The sequence below is a fragment of the Pollicipes pollicipes genome, unplaced genomic scaffold (assembly GCF_011947565.3).
Source record: "Pollicipes pollicipes isolate AB1234 unplaced genomic scaffold, Ppol_2.1 Scaffold_4002;HRSCAF=4701_pilon_pilon_pilon, whole genome shotgun sequence".
In the NCBI taxonomy this organism is placed as follows: Eukaryota; Metazoa; Arthropoda; class Thecostraca; order Pollicipedomorpha; family Pollicipedidae; genus Pollicipes; species Pollicipes pollicipes.
The window spans coordinates 26,894,257-26,912,275 of NW_023596420.1; the positions used below are offsets into that span (position 1 = coordinate 26,894,257).

At 47.6% G+C, this 18,019-nt stretch overlaps 1 protein-coding gene across 3 annotated transcripts; it reads left to right on the forward strand.

The window, feature by feature from the left end:
• Positions 1 to 4,953: 4,953 nt before the first annotated feature.
• Positions 4,954 to 17,645, forward strand: LOC119094002 (sulfotransferase family cytosolic 1B member 1). 3 transcript variants are annotated; one of them, XM_037217054.1, is made up of 4 exons: positions 4,954 to 5,015; positions 10,919 to 11,229; positions 16,015 to 16,291; positions 16,673 to 17,645. In XM_037217054.1, exons 2-4 carry the CDS (start codon positions 10,919 to 10,921, stop codon positions 17,105 to 17,107), a joined length of 1,023 nt encoding a protein of 340 aa, XP_037072949.1. In that variant the 5' UTR covers positions 4,954 to 5,015; the 3' UTR covers positions 17,108 to 17,645. The 3 variants fall into 3 exon arrangements, with proteins under 3 accessions (XP_037072949.1, XP_037072950.1, XP_037072951.1); XM_037217055.1 differs by lacking the exon at positions 4,954 to 5,015 and adding an exon at positions 8,382 to 8,502; XM_037217056.1 differs by lacking the exon at positions 4,954 to 5,015 and adding an exon at positions 8,601 to 8,879.
• The last annotated feature ends 374 nt before the right edge of the window (positions 17,646 to 18,019 follow it).

Sequence of the window (18,019 nt, forward strand, 5' to 3'; positions counted from 1 at the left end):
GTCGCTTACGACTATGGACCGTTTCGCTGCGCAGTCAGTGGCAAGAGTTCACGAGCAAGTGGGAAGCAGGTATACTCCCGTTAGACGGCATACAACATGTAGCATGTGCAAGATCGTGATCATAAGCGATTGTATAAATTGGGGACATCTAGTCATGGCATCTGAATGTGTGGAGGATGTAGCAACTGATTTGGTAACAGCTGGATCAGCTTTTCGCCAAAGAAAACAGCAGGAAATTATCAGTTGTAACGTAATAGTTGTCTGCATCACACACATGTAGGAATCGATTCAGTGGCGAAGGTTGTGTCGTGTATGGTGACGACCATGAGCGTAGTTGCACAAAATTAGTTGGGGGAGGAGGGATGAACAGTGACCAATGACTCAACTTGCCCCAACATATGCCAACAGGTAGGCGTGTCAAACAGCAAGTGTCTGAACTGCTGGCACACTAGGCAACTAAACTCATCACTATCAATATCGTCATATGCCATTATCTTCAAAATCACATCGGCTTCAAATAGAATGTCATTCCTCAACATCAAAACCATTTTGAGCTGTGATTCTTTTTTTAAAAATTGCTCAATTCAACGTCGGAGACGCAAATCAAAGTGGACGAAATCTAAGGAGATATCAGAATTTGGGGGTAGATTAGGTCAACTTTGTTAGATAAGCCCTCCAACTCCAACCGATTGCAGAAAGTGACACCGCTACCCAAGGCCTTTTTTCTAGGGTAGTATTTGATGGTTACTAGTCTTGACTATCATCATGGTGTAGAAATGGAGGGAACAAGTTTGTCATGGCTTTCACTTTTGAGGATGCAAAACATCGATGCTTTGGTTGAGGTATGGTAGAAATGTACCTGTGGGAGACTTCTTCCATGAACATTCTTGATCCAACTTTGTTTTCAATGTACGTGTTAGCATAAAGCCTTCCAGACAAAATTAAACATCATATTACTTCAACCTCCGCAAAGTCTCAGTATATGTCAGCTCAGCAGATCTAGGACTCTAGATTTGCTGTAAGTTTTACCAAGACTGAAATTTGAGTGTTCTGCAGGCTACATTTTAACGCCCCATGAATTGTATGTACTATGATACTTTGAGTTGAAATTGCGCAGCTCATTGTTTGAACCGTTAACCTCAGTCTGTGTCAAATCCAGTTCAGTAGGCACAACGCAAGTCGCCCTCAGACTCGTACGTTTCAGGACTCTGCAAGCTTCGTTCAACACCACGAATTAAGATCACCGATTCGTTTAATGAAGCTCTCAGTATCTGCTGAGAGCTTCACTCAAGATCAGTACACCTCAGTGCGTGTTCTCCTATCAGTGTACTTCATTGCGCATGCCAGTGCTTTGTCCGTTACTGCTGATGTGAATAAGTCCGACGTTTACACTGCTTTAAACTTTCTGTCGGGTACTTTCTAGCTCCAAAACAAATATTGTCGGCCGATTGAGTCCACATGGAGGCGGAGACTCGTATGCTCCCCTGGTGCATGTGGTGGGCATTTAGCAGATGTAACGTGCTGGTAAAAAAATCGCATCGCTTGAGTACCTAATAGCAGAACGTTAGGGCAGCTAAATATCAGCGAGACCGTGATGCGCGCTTTTCACTGAGGGTACCTCTCTCATCCTCAGGCCTTTTATCACCGGGACGCGAGCAGGCGCGACCGACGTCCACGGCTGAAGAGGCGAATGGTGCAGATGCAGGCTCAGCGCCGAGCTGACCGTCTGAAGTGGCACCGGGAATCCCTCGCCCGCTGCGCCAGACGTGCCGGATCCTGCAGAAAACTCGAGAACTGCTGTAGACCTGCTCCTGCTGCGTCAACGTGCCGGATCCTGCAGAAAGCTCGAGAACTGCTGCAGACCTGCAAGTCACTGTATTGCATGGGAGCAGGGAATGAGTGTAAAACCGGGCCTACCGAGAGCGTGTGTCGCATATGTTGCACAGATGACCGCAGATGCAAGGATTAGTTGTCATGTAACACGGTAAAACTATTGAGAATTGCACTACGATGGCATCGAATGGTAAACGCGTTGCTTAGGCGATGACGGGGCTTTTGATTGACTGTTTGTTTGAAATATAAACCGATAAGTTAGGCATGCTGTTTTCACTACCACAAAGGGATATGGATGTTGAAATGCGTTTGACTTGTAAGATTTTCCTAGTGCGTGCCTGCGCCTTGTTTTTTATCGTTTAACCAAGTCTAAGGAAGTGTTCGTGATTGTTCCGAAAGCTACCATTCAATAAAAATTAGCTGGTTTAGATATTACCTGTTTACATTAACTATGTCCCAGCTCAGCAACATTTTCAGGCGTGTGTGTATCAGCTGGCGCCATGAGTCAGCGACGAGCGGCTGATCAGCTGCTTCAACGGGGTGCCAATGTCAACAGACACTCAGCGGGTTCGGGAGTCGCCGCCACGTGGCATTCAGGAACAGAGGCGGCCCCAGCAGCAATCTCGGGGAGCACGGGACCCGCAAGTGTTCTGGTACCGCTTACTGGTATGTGGGGGGGGGGGGAATAAAACAGCTGTTCAGGACAAATCGCCCGGATGACTTGACACTGAGTCGTCGGGGAGCCGAAGGCGGGATGGACGGTTGGTTGCCCCCCCCCCCCCTCTTCTCCGCTCTTTACTTCTGAAAGAAAAGCCAACCGACATAAGGAGCTACATCGTAAGAAACCAACAAAGTCGAAAAATATTCCTGCTTCACCTCTTCCCCCCCCCCCCCCCCCCCGTTCTCCCCAAGCCCAGTTTGAGCGAGTTTCTACATATTGACTGTTTGTTGCGCTTAATTGGCAAGACCTTTGGCTTGGCTCGTTGATGGGATGCTGCATAAGGCTGTCGTTCATCTCCGGTTATATAGTAAAAACGTGGATGATGTGTATCAGACGTAGTAAATGGTTTCATGTGTTTAATTCGGTATTTGAATGCACTAACTCCTCGTGTCAACTTTTATCAGTTTGCTTATGCAGTTTGTTATGCGTGCTTTCTCAGCAAAATGGCAAAGAATGGCTACGAGATTATTCCTGCTTAAGCATGTATGTTTATCACCCTATGTTCACAAATAGGAATGATATATATTCATAAGGTCAAAGGAATATAAGGTCATCCAAGGCCAGTAGCCTATGTTGCCAGTAGCGGAGAGGCTAGATGAACGAGTGCGACGCATATAACCACTCTCTCACCGTGCTTGTGAAGCTGATGACACCTAATTTATGTACCAACGTACTTGTTCCCAGTTGTTACAAATAAATTTCTAGGCGCCGAAGGGAAATGTGTGTAGTGTGGGAATGATATGCGATCTTTAGTACCTCTGGATGTCCAATACACTATCTCCGACCACAAAACAGCATTGTACTGGTCACATAAACCCGGTTAGCGGTTAATATTTTTCACTCGGATGTTTCATAAATTTGACCTACGTCGACCACAGATGACCTCTAGGTCATCACAAAAGTATATTTCGTGTCTGCAATACGCTTTTCCCACCGCTGCACCTAATGATATGAGCATAGTCAGAAGCACATTGTTAGGAAAGTATCGTTCTTGTAGGCTACTGGTAGACCAATTTTGAGCGGTGAACTCATCTGACCTGACCTATGCGGGGAATAGAAATTGTCGAAATGAACTACCTACAGTCTTTATGCTTATTTGTGTGCTCTTAGCCGTTTTGGCGTGTTAATATAGGTTTTAACTGCATCCATTAGAACAGACGGCCTTACCTTTCGCGGCCACTGGCAACCTCACGTTTGAGCTGAGGTCAACAAGTTGTGGCGCATTCTTCATGATTTGGCGAGACCTTCAATACGCGATCGTTGTTTTTTCTCATACGGCGTCTGGAAGTCGGAGGGGATCCCAGGGGGAAGTTACTTTCCCCCGGCCGGGCGCGGTCGTCTCAGACCCCCGGCCGGGCGCGGTCGTCTCAGACCCCCGGCCGGGCGCAGTCGTCTCAGACCCCCGGCCGGGCGCGGTCGTCTCAGACCCCCGGCCGGGCGCGGTCGTCTCAGACCCCGGCCGGGCGCGGTCGTCTCAGACCCCCGGCCGGGCGCGGTCGTTTCAGACCCCCGGCCGGGCGCGCGTTAAGCTTAACAGCGGGTATACGTGCGCTTTGGAAGTAGAACAGGCCTCTTATGTCAATGCATCCGAATGGTTTTCAAAACGTTGCCCCAGTTTTGTGGAAGTGCGATGGGGTGTTGGGTCGTAAGGGACGTTTCAGGTGCAGGATTCGAGCTGCACCTGAGCCCCAAATTGCGTCTCCTTAGGCACAAGATCAAAACAAATATCGAACCCCATTAGACGAAATTCGTTACGAGGAGCACGTATAAGCATGAGCGTAATCGTCTTTGGGGTGGGTTAGCTTCTGACACCGGCATCTGTTTGGCACACTGGGATATTTTTGTTTTTGATAGCACGAAGTGGGGAAAAACAGAAATGAACCCAGTCAGGGATGTGATTTCCTGTTCAGTTGAGGCAGGGTACTCCAGCCCCTTGCACCAACTTCAACTCCAGCCCCCCCCCCCCCTCCCAACTTTGAGAGGAAAGGGGAATGAATCGAGAGAGACACACCGTTTGATTACGCATTTTGAGGTAGGTTTTTCATTTTTCACCACCCAATGTCTTCCCCCTCCCTCCCCCGTTCAACCCAACAGCACCACCCACTCTCATCCCACTTGCTTTCTCGCTACACTACGCCCCTGATCCCAGTCATGATTTAACGTGGTTACGTTCATGAGTACCAATTGCGCAGTTTTAGGCGTCGAAACCTCAATGTCGTTAACGCATGTAGCTCCACTTCTGCACGTTTCCGCCCATTCTATTCCAATTCCATTCCGCATGGCGCCGGTACGGGCCTCAATCTCCGCAAGAGGTTCAAGGTCAGTCCGAGGACGGAACATAGGCATGACAGGGCAGGAAGGCGCGATAACCTAGGCACCGTAAACAGACGCAGCCGGGGAGCCGGACGGGGCGCACGCGAAGTGGGAGAGCGCGAGGCTGCTGCTATCGGAACTGTCCAAGGTAAACAGGCCAGCCTCAGGCTGCCTCAGCAGCAGCTAATGCGATAATGTCAGTTACGTCTCAGCTTCAGTTGACGCCGTTTTTGAACGCAATCATGAGCAAGCCATGCATCGCGCATCATGATGCTTTAGCGCTCGGTATTTGTTTGGCAATGACCGTACGTTACACCGCTGGCGATCAGCACTGCCGACGCCACAGCACAGCACAGCACAGCACTTGAGAATGCAAGCGTTTGGATTCGGTGGTTATGTTCGTCATTGGCAGAACAAAGGAGGGATACAAAATTGAAGCCGAAGGCGGCATACGATTGGTCGCTTAGCCGGCTCACGAAGGTAACTCACTCATACGATATCAATACCGTAAAATGCTCGCAGGATGGGAGGGCAGTGGTCTGGTTCGAGGGGTGTAGGTCCAAGGCTTCAGTTTCTGCCGCCTACTAGACTAAACAAACTTGTTGCTAGCTGTGCGACCGAAAGACAAAGCCGGCATTTTCGAGGTAAAATTGCACATATAGCCAAAGTGAAGTTATGTATGCACGCTTGAATGATTTACGAGGCTCTTTATGTATCTTGCGTTGCCTCAAAAACATGTATCATGGGTAGTTTAGTTGATATAGAGTTTCATATAGGTAACACAGGTGAGTAAAATTCCATAAACGGGGGTCGATCCACGTTGGAACACATCGACAAATGCATGAGAGCGTGAGTGTTACAGTGAGTTGAACCGGACCCCCGCAACCTCAGGAACGGTCGGGAAAACTTTGAGCTGCTGTATACCGTAACGTTCGTTGAAGGTCAGACCATGAATCTCGCGTCAAGCTACTATCTCGATTGTGAGAGAATCCAATTCGAGGTAATACGATGGACAGGCTTTCATAAATGGAATGCCACCTTAGCGGGAATGTTTCACATTAGGGGGAATGTTCCACATTTAGAAATATTGAGGCAAGCATAAGGTGTGATGAAGAAAGCTCACTTAAAGTATCGGAATGTTGTTAGGCGCAAAAGGTTGCTCTAGAGAGACAAATATTTCCATTTGATAGGTGCGCTACTCAATACGTCATTGTTTGATTAGGTAATGGAACGTTCTTATGAAGTCAAAGCCGCTGCCAGACTTGCCGTGTCAGAACTGCCACTGAAGTGGACGGGCAACTTCCTCGTAGTACTTCAACTCACCGCTAGGTGGTTTGCTAAGTTGTGCGCGCGTGACAAGCCTGACGAACGTAATATGCGCGTATTTTGGTCTTTTCTCGTGGTGATCTTGTATTTTGTCCATGGTTTTATATTTTTACTTGTATTTATTTTCACTCCCAGCTATGACGCTTTTCTTAAAGGGAATGTTCCACATTTGCATGGGTTTTTGAACCAAAATAGCCATCTTGAAGATCATTCGTTGTTTCATGCTTGAAATCGTCACTGTACAACAAATATTGGTTGTGACCATTTGTAAACATGCAGAAACATTTTCCTACACAATATGAACCTGTTATTTGCATGTGAAAGATCGTAGCTTGAAGCCCGTGATCCAAAAATAACAAAGACGGCTATCAGCTTGGAAAGGATTAGAAGAAATGTCACAATACAGGCCTACGCTTTATTCGCGCTGTCCTCAGTTGGCTGCCGGCGCAGTATCTCCCAAGCGTCTCGTCGCATGGGCGGCGACAGGCGGCGGGAGGGGGGGGGGGGAGGCGGGCTTTTGTGACAGGGTGGTGACAAGTGGCAACAGTCGGCATCAGTAACAGCAATCGCTAAGTCCTGACCTAACTGTATCCTGAGTTGGATTCGCAGTATCCTGTACTTACCATGCGATCAATCAGTTCCGCCGTGTCAGGTCAAGCCTGCCCCCCCCCCCTTTTTGTCATCTTTTCGCCGCAAACCAGGTGAAAAACTTCTTGGTTTGCCCATGATCTTCTTAAAAAGATGGAGCAAAACAACTAAAACAAAGTGAAATACGAAGTAAAGCACAATAATATTTGCATTGGAAAGAAAATGAGCCCATTGTAAGACATCGCGTGCACGTGGAGGTGGACTCAGTGCACCTGTTAGTCTAACTCTCACTGAGCTCGCGGATGGAGTCCACAGATGCATCGAAATAAGACCTTGAGCCCAAAATAGCTCCCGAATGAAAACAAGCCCCTATAGCGACTAGGTAGGCCCCTTGGCTGAAGGCGTCCCTGAGCCCCGATTTGGCCCCTCCTTGAAGAAATCTTGGCTAGGCGACTGTGAACATGCACTGAGACCGATACGCCTCTGAACAATTGCTGAACACTTGACCACTTAAGAAAAGGTGTGCAAATTAAACACAGCCTTTTCTCACCATGGTTGTTCTAAGGCTATGTTTTTGCGCAACACGTGGCCTTAGGTAAACCACGCGGCCCAATTACGTAAGTTAAGTGCATTGCCAGGAGCATTACTGGCATAGATAAGACAGCAGTAATAGCTTATTCCTCGGAGCAAAGCCAGGAGAATGGAGACATACATACATTTATATTCCGTCAACATGCCTTTATCGAAACAATAGCAGAATAGTATTCAAAATTATCTGCTGACGATCCTACTCAATTTTTCAGGTTTTTTTTAACAGCGAGCAGCAGTTTTTAAACGACACCCAACATTCAGGCTAGGAAACACTCACTTACTTTTCTGGCAGGATCACCCAGACAGAAACATATGTGACTCTATTCCTATAAAAAGCCGGCGACCAAACCTTAAAGTACAAGGCTTATCATGGCCGATCATGCGAACGTGATATGTACATGATGTGTGAGGTGTGCTAGCTTAAAATCGTTTGCATGTGAAGTGATGCCTGACGGGTGATGTGCGATGCCTGTTTTATCGAAATCGGTTGCATGCATAATTGATGCGTGATGTGTGATGCCTGTTTACTTCAACTCGCTTGCATGTTTGGATGAATTGTGATGCATGATGCCTATTTGCTTGAAGTAGCTTGCATGTACACGTATTGTCGCGTATTCTAATTCTTAGTTAGACATGCACTGTATCATAGTAATGGCTGACAATGGCTCCTCGTTTAATGCCCTGAACGTTGGCGTCCCGTAAAAAACTGTGGCTCGCTGTTTCAGAAACAAACAAAAAAACTGAAAATCGAGTGGGATCGTCGGCAAGCAATTTTGACTTCACTTCTGCTATTGTTTTGATAAAGGCATGCTGCCGAAGTATCAACGCATCCATAGCACCATGCTCCTGGTTTTTCTTCGAGGAATAAGGCTATTACTACCGTCTCATCCATGCCACCCAAGCTACCATTCTGCCCCCTGTCACCTTCTGGACTATGTTAACACTGTCTCTTCGTTCGTGCTGCACAGTTTGATACTGTTTCAATTTACATTTCTGCCACTTCACAGGTAGTTGCATGTCCACTGATGCGGCCTTCCTGATGAATTGGGAACGGAAGACGATTATCTGCGCTTTCCATTCTCACAATTGTTCGACACGACACGACACAAGACAAATGTGACGCACAAACGGTGAACACTATGTTTCGTGGAAGGCTATTTTTACTCGGGTTCTCCAATTTTGATAGGCCACGATTGTCTGACTGCTTCGCAGCTTGGCGATATTGTTCTACTACTGCGTATAATTTCATCCACCCGCCGAGATTCGACCCAGGATGTTCGGAATCCTGTAAAATTGAAGAAGAAGATGCATGGAAGATGATGATGACGATGGAAGATGTAGGAGAAGATGAAATTGAAGAAACAGCCTTTTACGAACATAGCATTCCACAGTGGAGACACCCTTTCACATGCTGATAGCGTCAACAACAAAACAAGTTCATCAGTGCGTCGAACAAAATACTATTGATTGCTCTATGCGGCATGGCATTTGACAGCATGCTGCAGCTGTAAGTATCTCAAGAATGACTTGACATGCATTAGAAACACTATTTCACGGGCAGGCCAGGAGGAAATGCCGGAAGCGTGCTTCCGGCGTAAGGCGTCGTGGAAAACAAGAGTTTTTTAAACGGGCCATTCCAGGGAAAAAACAACCGAAGCGTGTTATCGCCGCTAGGCTCCCCGGTACGACTGGTGCGTTGCCACCATCGCTGGTCCGTGGCGGACACATTTTCGAACCGGTGCATTGTGACTTTCCTTCCATCCTGTCTAGTCACTGAGGACCCAGACAGAGGCTTTTAGAAGTCAATCCTATTTCTGCTTCATTTTCTAGTAAGTTTTTGGTCGTTTGGGCTTTACTACCACGCATTAACTATATATATATATATATATATATATATATATATATATATATATATATATATATATATTGTATGTGTGTGTGTCAAGTACATAATTAATGAGTGAATTCTTACGAGCAAACTGCTTGCGTATGACTCGGCTCAACGCAAATTATTATCCCTTCTTGCTGTATGATAATTCTGAACGAATACCAAATATCATGGTTCATATTCACGACAACTCATAGGCACACCTGACCTAAAATCCTGATCCATTAGCACGATCACTGATAATATATATATATATATATATATATATATATATATATATATATCCTTGTATCATGACTAATGATCAAGCAACTCACACCACTCGCTACATTGTACAGCCAGGGTGTCGTCCTTCTCAACATTGGCTAATGGTCACGGACTGTCTCCCAGCAGCAATGAGTACTCAGCTCAATGGGATCCAGTGGATGTTCAGCGCAAGTTTCACATGAAAAGCCACCATAAGCCACGAGCCTAAGCTTAAGGCCTTTCAATCTGTATGAGCGATGCGTCTCACTAAGGCGAAATGAATGTGTGGTTTGATGAACCTATGAGGTGTCAACCAGCGCGCCGCCATTTGCTGACTGGCTATGACTACCTCCAGTCTTTTGTTATAACCTGGTGTACGCATAGCACTGGTCCAACCCTACTTCTTACGCTTCTTTGGGTTTTCTCCGCTTCTTGCTTTTTTGTTTTCTGGAAATGTATGATTCTTTATTTCGCCGGTATGCAGGAAGGGGCACTCCTGGCCGCTTGTTCATGGACGATGGCTGAGAAATCAAATGTGGTCTACATAGACCGTAGCGCATAAGCATCGTTCAATCAAGTAATAAATGGCTGTCATGCCATCAGGGTGGGGGGGGGGTTCACCATTGCTGGTTCGAATTCGCGGGTTGCGTTTGCCTTCGGCCGTTTGGCCGGAGGAGATCAGAAACATGTTCACAAAATGAGTTGCAGGGCTAAGCAGTGAGAAATGACAGCACCCACCCCAAAATACGCTACCAAACGGGTTTCTCCCGGATTTGGCCAACTTTCCTCCTAAAGTTGGGGGAGGGGCTGGAGCCCGAGAGCCCAGAGCCCGGGGAAGGGGATGGGGCCTTCCCAACGAAATAGGAAACTACACCCCTGCCTCGGGCCTCTAACGTGCGTGCCCAGGTCAGTTGCATAGCCAAGAGGGAGGCTTTTGGGGTATTGGCTACCCCTTAAAGGTGGCGGGAACTCATGGTGTCAACGGTCCGTTTTTAGGCAGTTTAAGGCACCTGCAGGCAACACCCAAAAATGGATCCTAAAGGCGTCCAAATGGGGCCCCGAGTTTTAAAAGTTTCTCTGAATAAAAAGCAGGGTTCCCATAGCGACGCAGCCGTCTAAAAGTCTGCCATTGCTAAAACAGCCCACTTTGACCTGATCTGACCCCCCCCCCCCCCCGCCCTCCCGGGTGGAGTCCTGTCTACGCTACTGGTCCAGATTTGTAGGAATGTTGTCACAACAAAAGTGTCTCTTTTTAGTTGCAAGTGATCTTGATGGAACTCAGCAGTTTTTAATGATAAAACCTCACATTTGCGATGAGACCTAATATGTGACCTAACAAAATGTGGCGCTAGTTGTAAGATGTTCAGTTACGATTATATGTCGACGATCGCTAAAGTACAAATATGTTCCAGATGTCGTCAGCCGAGAAGATTCCATACCCATTCAAAATCATTCCGCTGGAAGACGAACTGCAAAAGAGGATTGCTAAGGACTTTGAGGGATATCCCAATGGACTGGTGTCAACCAACGACTGGGGCTTCAAGCTGTCTGGTACAATCAACGAAGCCCTGCTGGAGGACCTGTACAACTACCCGCTGGACCCGCGGGACGTCTGGGTGGTGACGCCACCCAAGTGTGGCACTACCTGGACCCAGGAGATGGTGTGGCTCATCGCCAACGATCTGGACTACGAGGGGGCCAAGACGCCCCTTATGCCCAACAGGTATAACTAGCTCGTGTCTGTGTTGCAGCCACCCGGGATGTTATTTCGTGCTCGTAGGGCCTGGACATTCTATGTAACGCTGCGCTATATCTCGCTATTCTACTCATACGTTGCACAGCAGCATAGCGCAGCTTAAACGTTCTGCATAGCGAGGTGACGTGCCGGCAATGGTACTCAGGGGAGCGGAAAAGAATTCCGCTGCACGACCTGGCTTTCGAAGCAGACAACGTTATAAAGCGTTTAGTATCAACACAATTAATTGCTAATACTTACATGATTGGTAGTTAAAGTTTACCGTGTGGTGGAAATAAGTACAAAGGAAAGAACGTTCTCGTTGATGTTTACAAATCTGGCCCGTTTTTGACGACGTTTACAAATATAATTTCCCACGATACTTTTCAAAACCCCATCGACTAATGGCATGTAAGTTAAACTCCACAAAGTTGGGCCGCATATGGGAAAGTGCGCTCATTACGCACGGTTTCTTGTTCCGCACGAACGCAAGAAAGCAGTTCACAGGCGATACTTCATGCCGACGGCGGCCAGCGGATCATGACACGTTAATTCATCTGCCTTTTCTCTCCCACGTGGACACCGCTGGGGTAGGGTATATATATATATAAGGTCTATATCAGCTGGAAACGAATGCCTTTGTTTGAAATAATGATTTATTTATATCCATTTAAAAAATACTTGACAAAATTTGCATGCCCCTAAATAGCAGGCTTTCCAACTTAGGTCAGAAATGATCCAGCTCTTCGGCTATCTTTTGGGACCAGAAAAGCCTGCTCTTCACGTCATTGAAGGCTATTATGACCTAGACTACGTCAGACACATGGTACGAATGTTAAATGTAACGTGTAAGTGATATGTTCTAAAATGCGTACATTCGTGCGCTTCCTAATCACGCACAGTCTTCCGTCAACGTGTGTGCCAGTGAGGACAGGGAGGGGGGAGGGGTGCACGGTATCAAATGAAATTGCTCCAGAAGAGGGGTAAGACGGACTCCCCCATTTTGACTAGGTGCTCCTTGTAGCCGTACTCACAGACACAACGGTTCTGGGTTTCGGCTGAACGGTTGATTGGTCGATAGAGGCAGGCAGATAGAGGCATAACAGAGGTTAATGGCAACTTTGACAACTCATTACCGGGCTTGGGCGTCATTGGGCTGTTTTCATTAGGAAGGACCGTTTTGACTTCAGTCATAAATGTAACCCAGTGACGATGATATGATGATTGACAATGCTTCCGACGTTATCCACCGACGATGATTCCGTAAATGATAAGCAGTAATCGCGTCAAAGCGTCACAGCTTGCAGTGCGGTGAACAGTCCCCGCCGCCTTCCAAATTACTCTTTAACTGCTGGCAACCGCCCGGGCACGCCTCCCCTTTAAGGTTGAATCAAGCTGCTCGCATTGCTGGAAATTCCGCGCGGAGAATTACGTGTTATCTCATGAATGGGGATCCCTATAGCGGTAGGTGCTTATACCCCGCCTGATTTGATTATTATTTCACTGTCTGGAGTGGGTTCAGATCACACGTAACGAGCTACGGTTAAAAACTTATTTGAACTCAAAGCCTTGTATTTAGGCATTCGAGATAACTTTGCTTAAAAAATGGAAGTGGGAGCAATGGGTGGCTTTGCTAGGCAGCAAGGGAACAGTAGAATCGTAGGCAGCGGTGTGAAAAGGTGTTGTTCACATTGGAAGGGAAGGCTGTAATTTAGATATATTAGGCAAGTATTAGGTGTGATGGAAAAGCTAACTTGAAGCTATTGGTGTCCTTTAAAACGCAAAACGTTGCTCTAAACATTATTATTTCATTATTAGTAAATATGCTCTTCGGCAGGTCATTGTTTGATTACGTCATGAAGCATTTTATACCGTCAGATTTGCTGCCAGACTTACAGCGTCAGAACTCCTACTGTAGCGGGCGGCGTGACTCACCTGTGGTACTTCTATGCGCCGCAAGGTGGCGTCGGTGGCCTATCTGTGAACGTTTTTGTTTCTTTCTGTATTTGAGTGTGTTTTGGTCATTGTCATGGTGTTTCGCGGTTTTCGTGATGTTAAACCTTTCCTTGTATAATTTTTCGTGAAGGCATATCCTTACTTGCACTTTCATTCCCAGTCGACGTACTTTTTTAGGTGATTCAATTAGCCTCATGTCCGTCATAACTAGATCTCCCCAAATGCCTGCATTATATATGGCAAAACACTTTTCATGATCGCTGAGGGCCATCAGCAGCTTGAACTGTCTGTTAGCCAAATACTGTTCTTGGAACACGTCGTTCGCATGGCGTTTCTGTGACCTCTTACATGTATGGGTGGCTTTGAAATAGGCGGCGCAAAAGCGTATATTGAAGCATTGGTTTAGCTAAGCAGAACCACCTGAACGTTCACCACGGGCTTGGTGCAAGCAATCTAAAACTACTCCCTGCCACACTACGGATGGGTTATGGACTACGCGCAAGCACTAAGCTACCAGCATGTCCGAGCAGTCAGATAGATCCGTCAAATCATCGCCGGCTCTCAGGCTGGGGAATGACCGAGTACAGGGGTGTGTTTCGCAAACTGATTTAGAAAGAGGGGTTTAAGAGTGGAAAATGACTCAACCTACCCGAAAAGAACGCCAACAAACGCCTGCCGCCCAAAGGTAAAACCACATTTGTTAATGTTGGCCATTTTGTGTTTTTTTAGCCATCCCATTCGTCTACTCATGCCGAATTCGGCTATTTAAACCATCTGTTTTACCTCAGGACGGCAGACGTGTTCCCCGCCGGATTTAGGTCTCTCAGTTCTCAAAGTTATGGGGCAGTTGGTAATGTGGCGTTTCATCTCAGATAGATGCTCTGATTTTCGTGCACTGAAGGGGTGCAGCCAGAGCTTTGACAACGGTTGGAGGAAGGGGGTGGTGACTGGTTTGCAAAGGACCCCCTGATCATGAAGCCCCCCTAACAAACAAATTGGGTCAAAAACACGTGGAGCATGGCCAGCTCATGTTTGTCTTGAAATGTTCAACATTCGGTCAGAATCGATAAATGAGAAAAATTATGCAGCGTAGTTTTGGGCATGGCGCTCGCAAATCTTGAGGAAAAACCTTTACACCCGGCGCTGCAGTCTCCGAGACCGCGCGGTATCGGCCCTGCCCCGACCCCGCGGCTAACATTTAGAAGAGGCCGGCGGGCGGACGGAAATGATTACGGGTCTGAAATTAGTCTTTAAACCCTTCAGGACGTCAATTCGTGGGTCTCGTAGGTCGTCGAGTCTATATTTCAACTGTGCAATTTTAAGTTTGATGATAGGAAGGCGCTAGCATTCACAGCATTGTGAAGTGGTGCTGGAATCAGGTAGCGGAATTGAAAGAGTAGAGAGAAAATCTATATTTTTCGTGTTGCTGTGTCAGTCTGTGCAGAGGACAGCCTAATGACTGTAAAAAAGGTGCGCTCCAGTCTAATTTTTAAACGGCGCGAGTTTATTTTGAAGTATTTTCGGAAGCACAATTTCACCAGTCCCCATTCAGCCTCCCACTCCACCCCAAGTTGGGTTCCAGCCCTACAATTTCGGGAAGAGAGAGGCCCCAATCCGGTGAGGTACCTTTCCTTCGTTGGCGTTTTTCGTGGAAGGCCGAGTCATTTCTCGTTGTTCCACCCTCCCAAACTATTTCCCAGTTTCCCATTCACCATTTCAGTCATTATCCAATTTGAGAGCCGATGATAATTTCAAGGATCTTTTGACAGATCGGACCTGCTGGTGGCTCCGCGGCTGCACATATTCCGCGACCCACTCGTAGTGTGGCAAACCGTATTTTATGTTGTTTGCAAGATAAAATTTGCCCGTGGTGCATTTTCAGGCGGCCGTGCTTTATTGAAGGGAGTGTCCGACCTTTGGGGCATATTTCAAAAAACATACCCTTGTGGTACCTCAAGACTAGTTACGTCTAAAAATAGCGCTTGTTAATGTCACTGCAGCATCGTCAAAACATAACAAGGACATCAAATTTAGTTATTTTAGAGTCAAAAAAAACGCTGTCAAGCTTTGTAACAGCACTACGCATCTTCCCTGCAATCGCAGCCACTATCGCCACGACAACCACCGTGCGCTCCTCCGTTGGTGTGAATAAAGAATGGTTGTGATTGGCCCAGCGGGCTAGGACCTGGTACCGAGAAGTGCATGAATTGAGGTTTGAACCATGCTCATGTGATATTCTCATTCCGAAAGCCGAAGTGCGCCTCGAAAAGAGCCACTGTGCCGAATGCCATAGAGGGGGAAATGGAAGCCATAGTATAACGTTTGGTTGGATTTGCGAGACAAAAGTCTTGCGCTCGCATATTTTTTGTCTAAAAAAGGTGTTTCAAGCTTACGTAGCATTGATTGCACAAACATGCTGACACATTAGTGTGTCGCAAACATTACAGCACGCATATGTTGGAAATGCACGGCAGATGAAACGCACTGCTTTCATATTGGTGAGCATTGAGTCAAATGAGATTTCTCCAGCGTAGCTGGCTACTTCAAATCGAAATTCTGAGGTTTCCAAGAAATTCCGAAGGATTCCGAGAAAACTGGCATTGCTGATCAAATCGTATCCGTGTGATGTAACAATAGCTGAAAAGTAGTGGGTACCCCCTTGTGGAATACTCCCTTCTGGGACTGGCGCTGGCTTTGCGGTTAGCCTTTTTATGATAGCTGCGCATTTCCATCGAACCATGACAGCAGTCTGAGCCGGACCGATCGCGAGGCGCGTCTCACGCATGTCAGTTTATATCCGCTGTATTTCTGTTTCAGATGGAGCTTCATTGACTTCCCTGCAATAGCGGACACAGAGTACATGACAAAGTTTGCGTCGACGCTGAACGCCCCTCCATTATCGGCCATGGCAGGAGACCCCAACCGCCCGTCCCCACGCTTCATCAAGTCGCATCTGCCCATGTGCATGAACAACCCGCGCCTTCTCGACGTCTGCAAGGTCGTCTACGTGGCCAGAAACCCAAAGGACGCCTGCGTCTCCTACTACAACCACAACAGACTAATCCGCTGTCATGAATACATGGGTGACCTGGAGGTACGCCTCCAACCTGGCTGCGTATATGTGGAGCATTTGGAACACTAGTTAATGTAAAATTGAAGGCATTCGGCGACGAGAGAATGCCAAAGATGCAGTGTCCCAGACCGCTGTTTGCATACTAAAATGCGTTTTTTTCACATCGCTGGTTGCATTACACAACTGGTTTCTTGGTGACGTAACAGAGGCAGGTAACAATCATACCACGATACACCAGTTATTATTTGCAAGCAGTTCTGGCTGTAAATGCGGCCAAAGATATCAATGACTGAGTCATATGAGCTAGCATGGATCCGAGTTACCCAAGTGTAATAGCATGGACTCCAGCATCTCTATGGATACCGTTAACAGTTTGTGGTACCCGTGCCTCTTTCGTTCTAGCTCTTCATGGAATACTTCATGAAAAGCAATATCGTGGAAACTCCATTCCTTGAACACATGATCGAAGCATGGAACTTGCGTCATCACCCCAACATGTGCTTTATCTTCTTCGAAGACATGAAGCGCGACCTGAAGTCAGAGATCCGCAAGGTGGCCAAATTCCTCGGCAAATCGTTCTCGGATGAGGAGATTGCGAAGCTGGCGAGCCATCTGCACATCGACAACTTCAAGAAGAACCCGTTCGTTAACTCCGAGTTCGGCAAGCAGATCGGCTTCATGCATCAGGACCGCGGGAACTTCATCCGGAAGGGCAAGACCGGCGACTGGAAGAACCACTTCACCCCGGAGATGAACGCCAAATTCGACCGCTGGATGGCCGACAAGATGAGGGGAACTGATCTGCGGTTCGTGCAGGAGCTGGACCGGCAGGACTGATGTCGGACGGCACCAGGTGCCGGCGATGGCTCGGGCGGAACCGCAGGCCCGGCCCGGTCAGGCGCCGTCCGTCAGCGCTGCAGAGGAGGCGCAGGTTAGACAACCATAGCAGCGTGTGACGCCAGCCGCAGTAGCGTGCGACGCCAGCCACGGCAGCGTGCGACGCCCGCCACGTTAGCGTGTGACGCAAGCCACGGTAACGTGTGACGCCAGCCACGGTAGCGTGCGACGCCAGCCACGGTAGCGTGACACCAGCCACAGTAGGTGACGCAAGCTACGATAGCGTGTCATGTGACCGAATGGTAACGTGCGCTTTTCCGCTGCTGGTACCAGTTTCGCAATATGAGTGGCTGCCCCGGGACAGCAATGTAGAGAACTCGCAGGCCCGTCCGAGCTGGAACGACGGCGAATCGCGAGACCAAATGAGAAAAACTGCGAACCAACAATACTGACGTGATTGGTCACTAACCAGGCGGAGTTCTGTCATCTCAATCCTCCTGTCGTAGTAGCACATAGGAAATAAATACGTAGTCAGGTATACAGTGTGAGACCGAAGGAGAAGAACATATCAGATATTCGAGAGGTCCTGTCGCCACTGCTGGATGATCCCATTTGCAGTGAGCTCAGCGCTGGGAATCTCACTAGTTCACAATAATGCAGATAATGACAGCGCAGCACGTGAGCCGCTTGAAATCGCTGGTATGGAATGTGCTGTATTGATGTTTAATGCTGATGCTCAGCTACTGCATCACTCACCAGTAGAAGCTGAGCATATGGGGCTGCCAGGGAGCTCCTAGATTGTTTAAATTGTTCTAAAAAAAATAGTTCGGAATCGCTGGCAGACAAGTTGCCACAGGATAATCGGTCACCACGCAAAGTGCAGACGCTTCGCAACTATTACTACGTACGACC

What these genes read in the sequence shown, in the direction of transcription:
- LOC119094002 (XM_037217054.1), top strand. Translation starts at nt 10,919, where the DNA reads ATGTCGTCAGCCGAGAAGATTCCATACCCATTCAAAATCATTCCGCTG. An exon ending in ACGCCCCTTATGCCCAACAG is followed by an intron (nt 11,230 to 16,014) that starts GTATAACTAGCT and finishes TTTCTGTTTCAG; the next exon opens with ATGGAGCTTCATTGACTTCC. An exon ending in AATACATGGGTGACCTGGAG is followed by an intron (nt 16,292 to 16,672) that starts GTACGCCTCCAA and finishes CTTTCGTTCTAG; the next exon opens with CTCTTCATGGAATACTTCAT.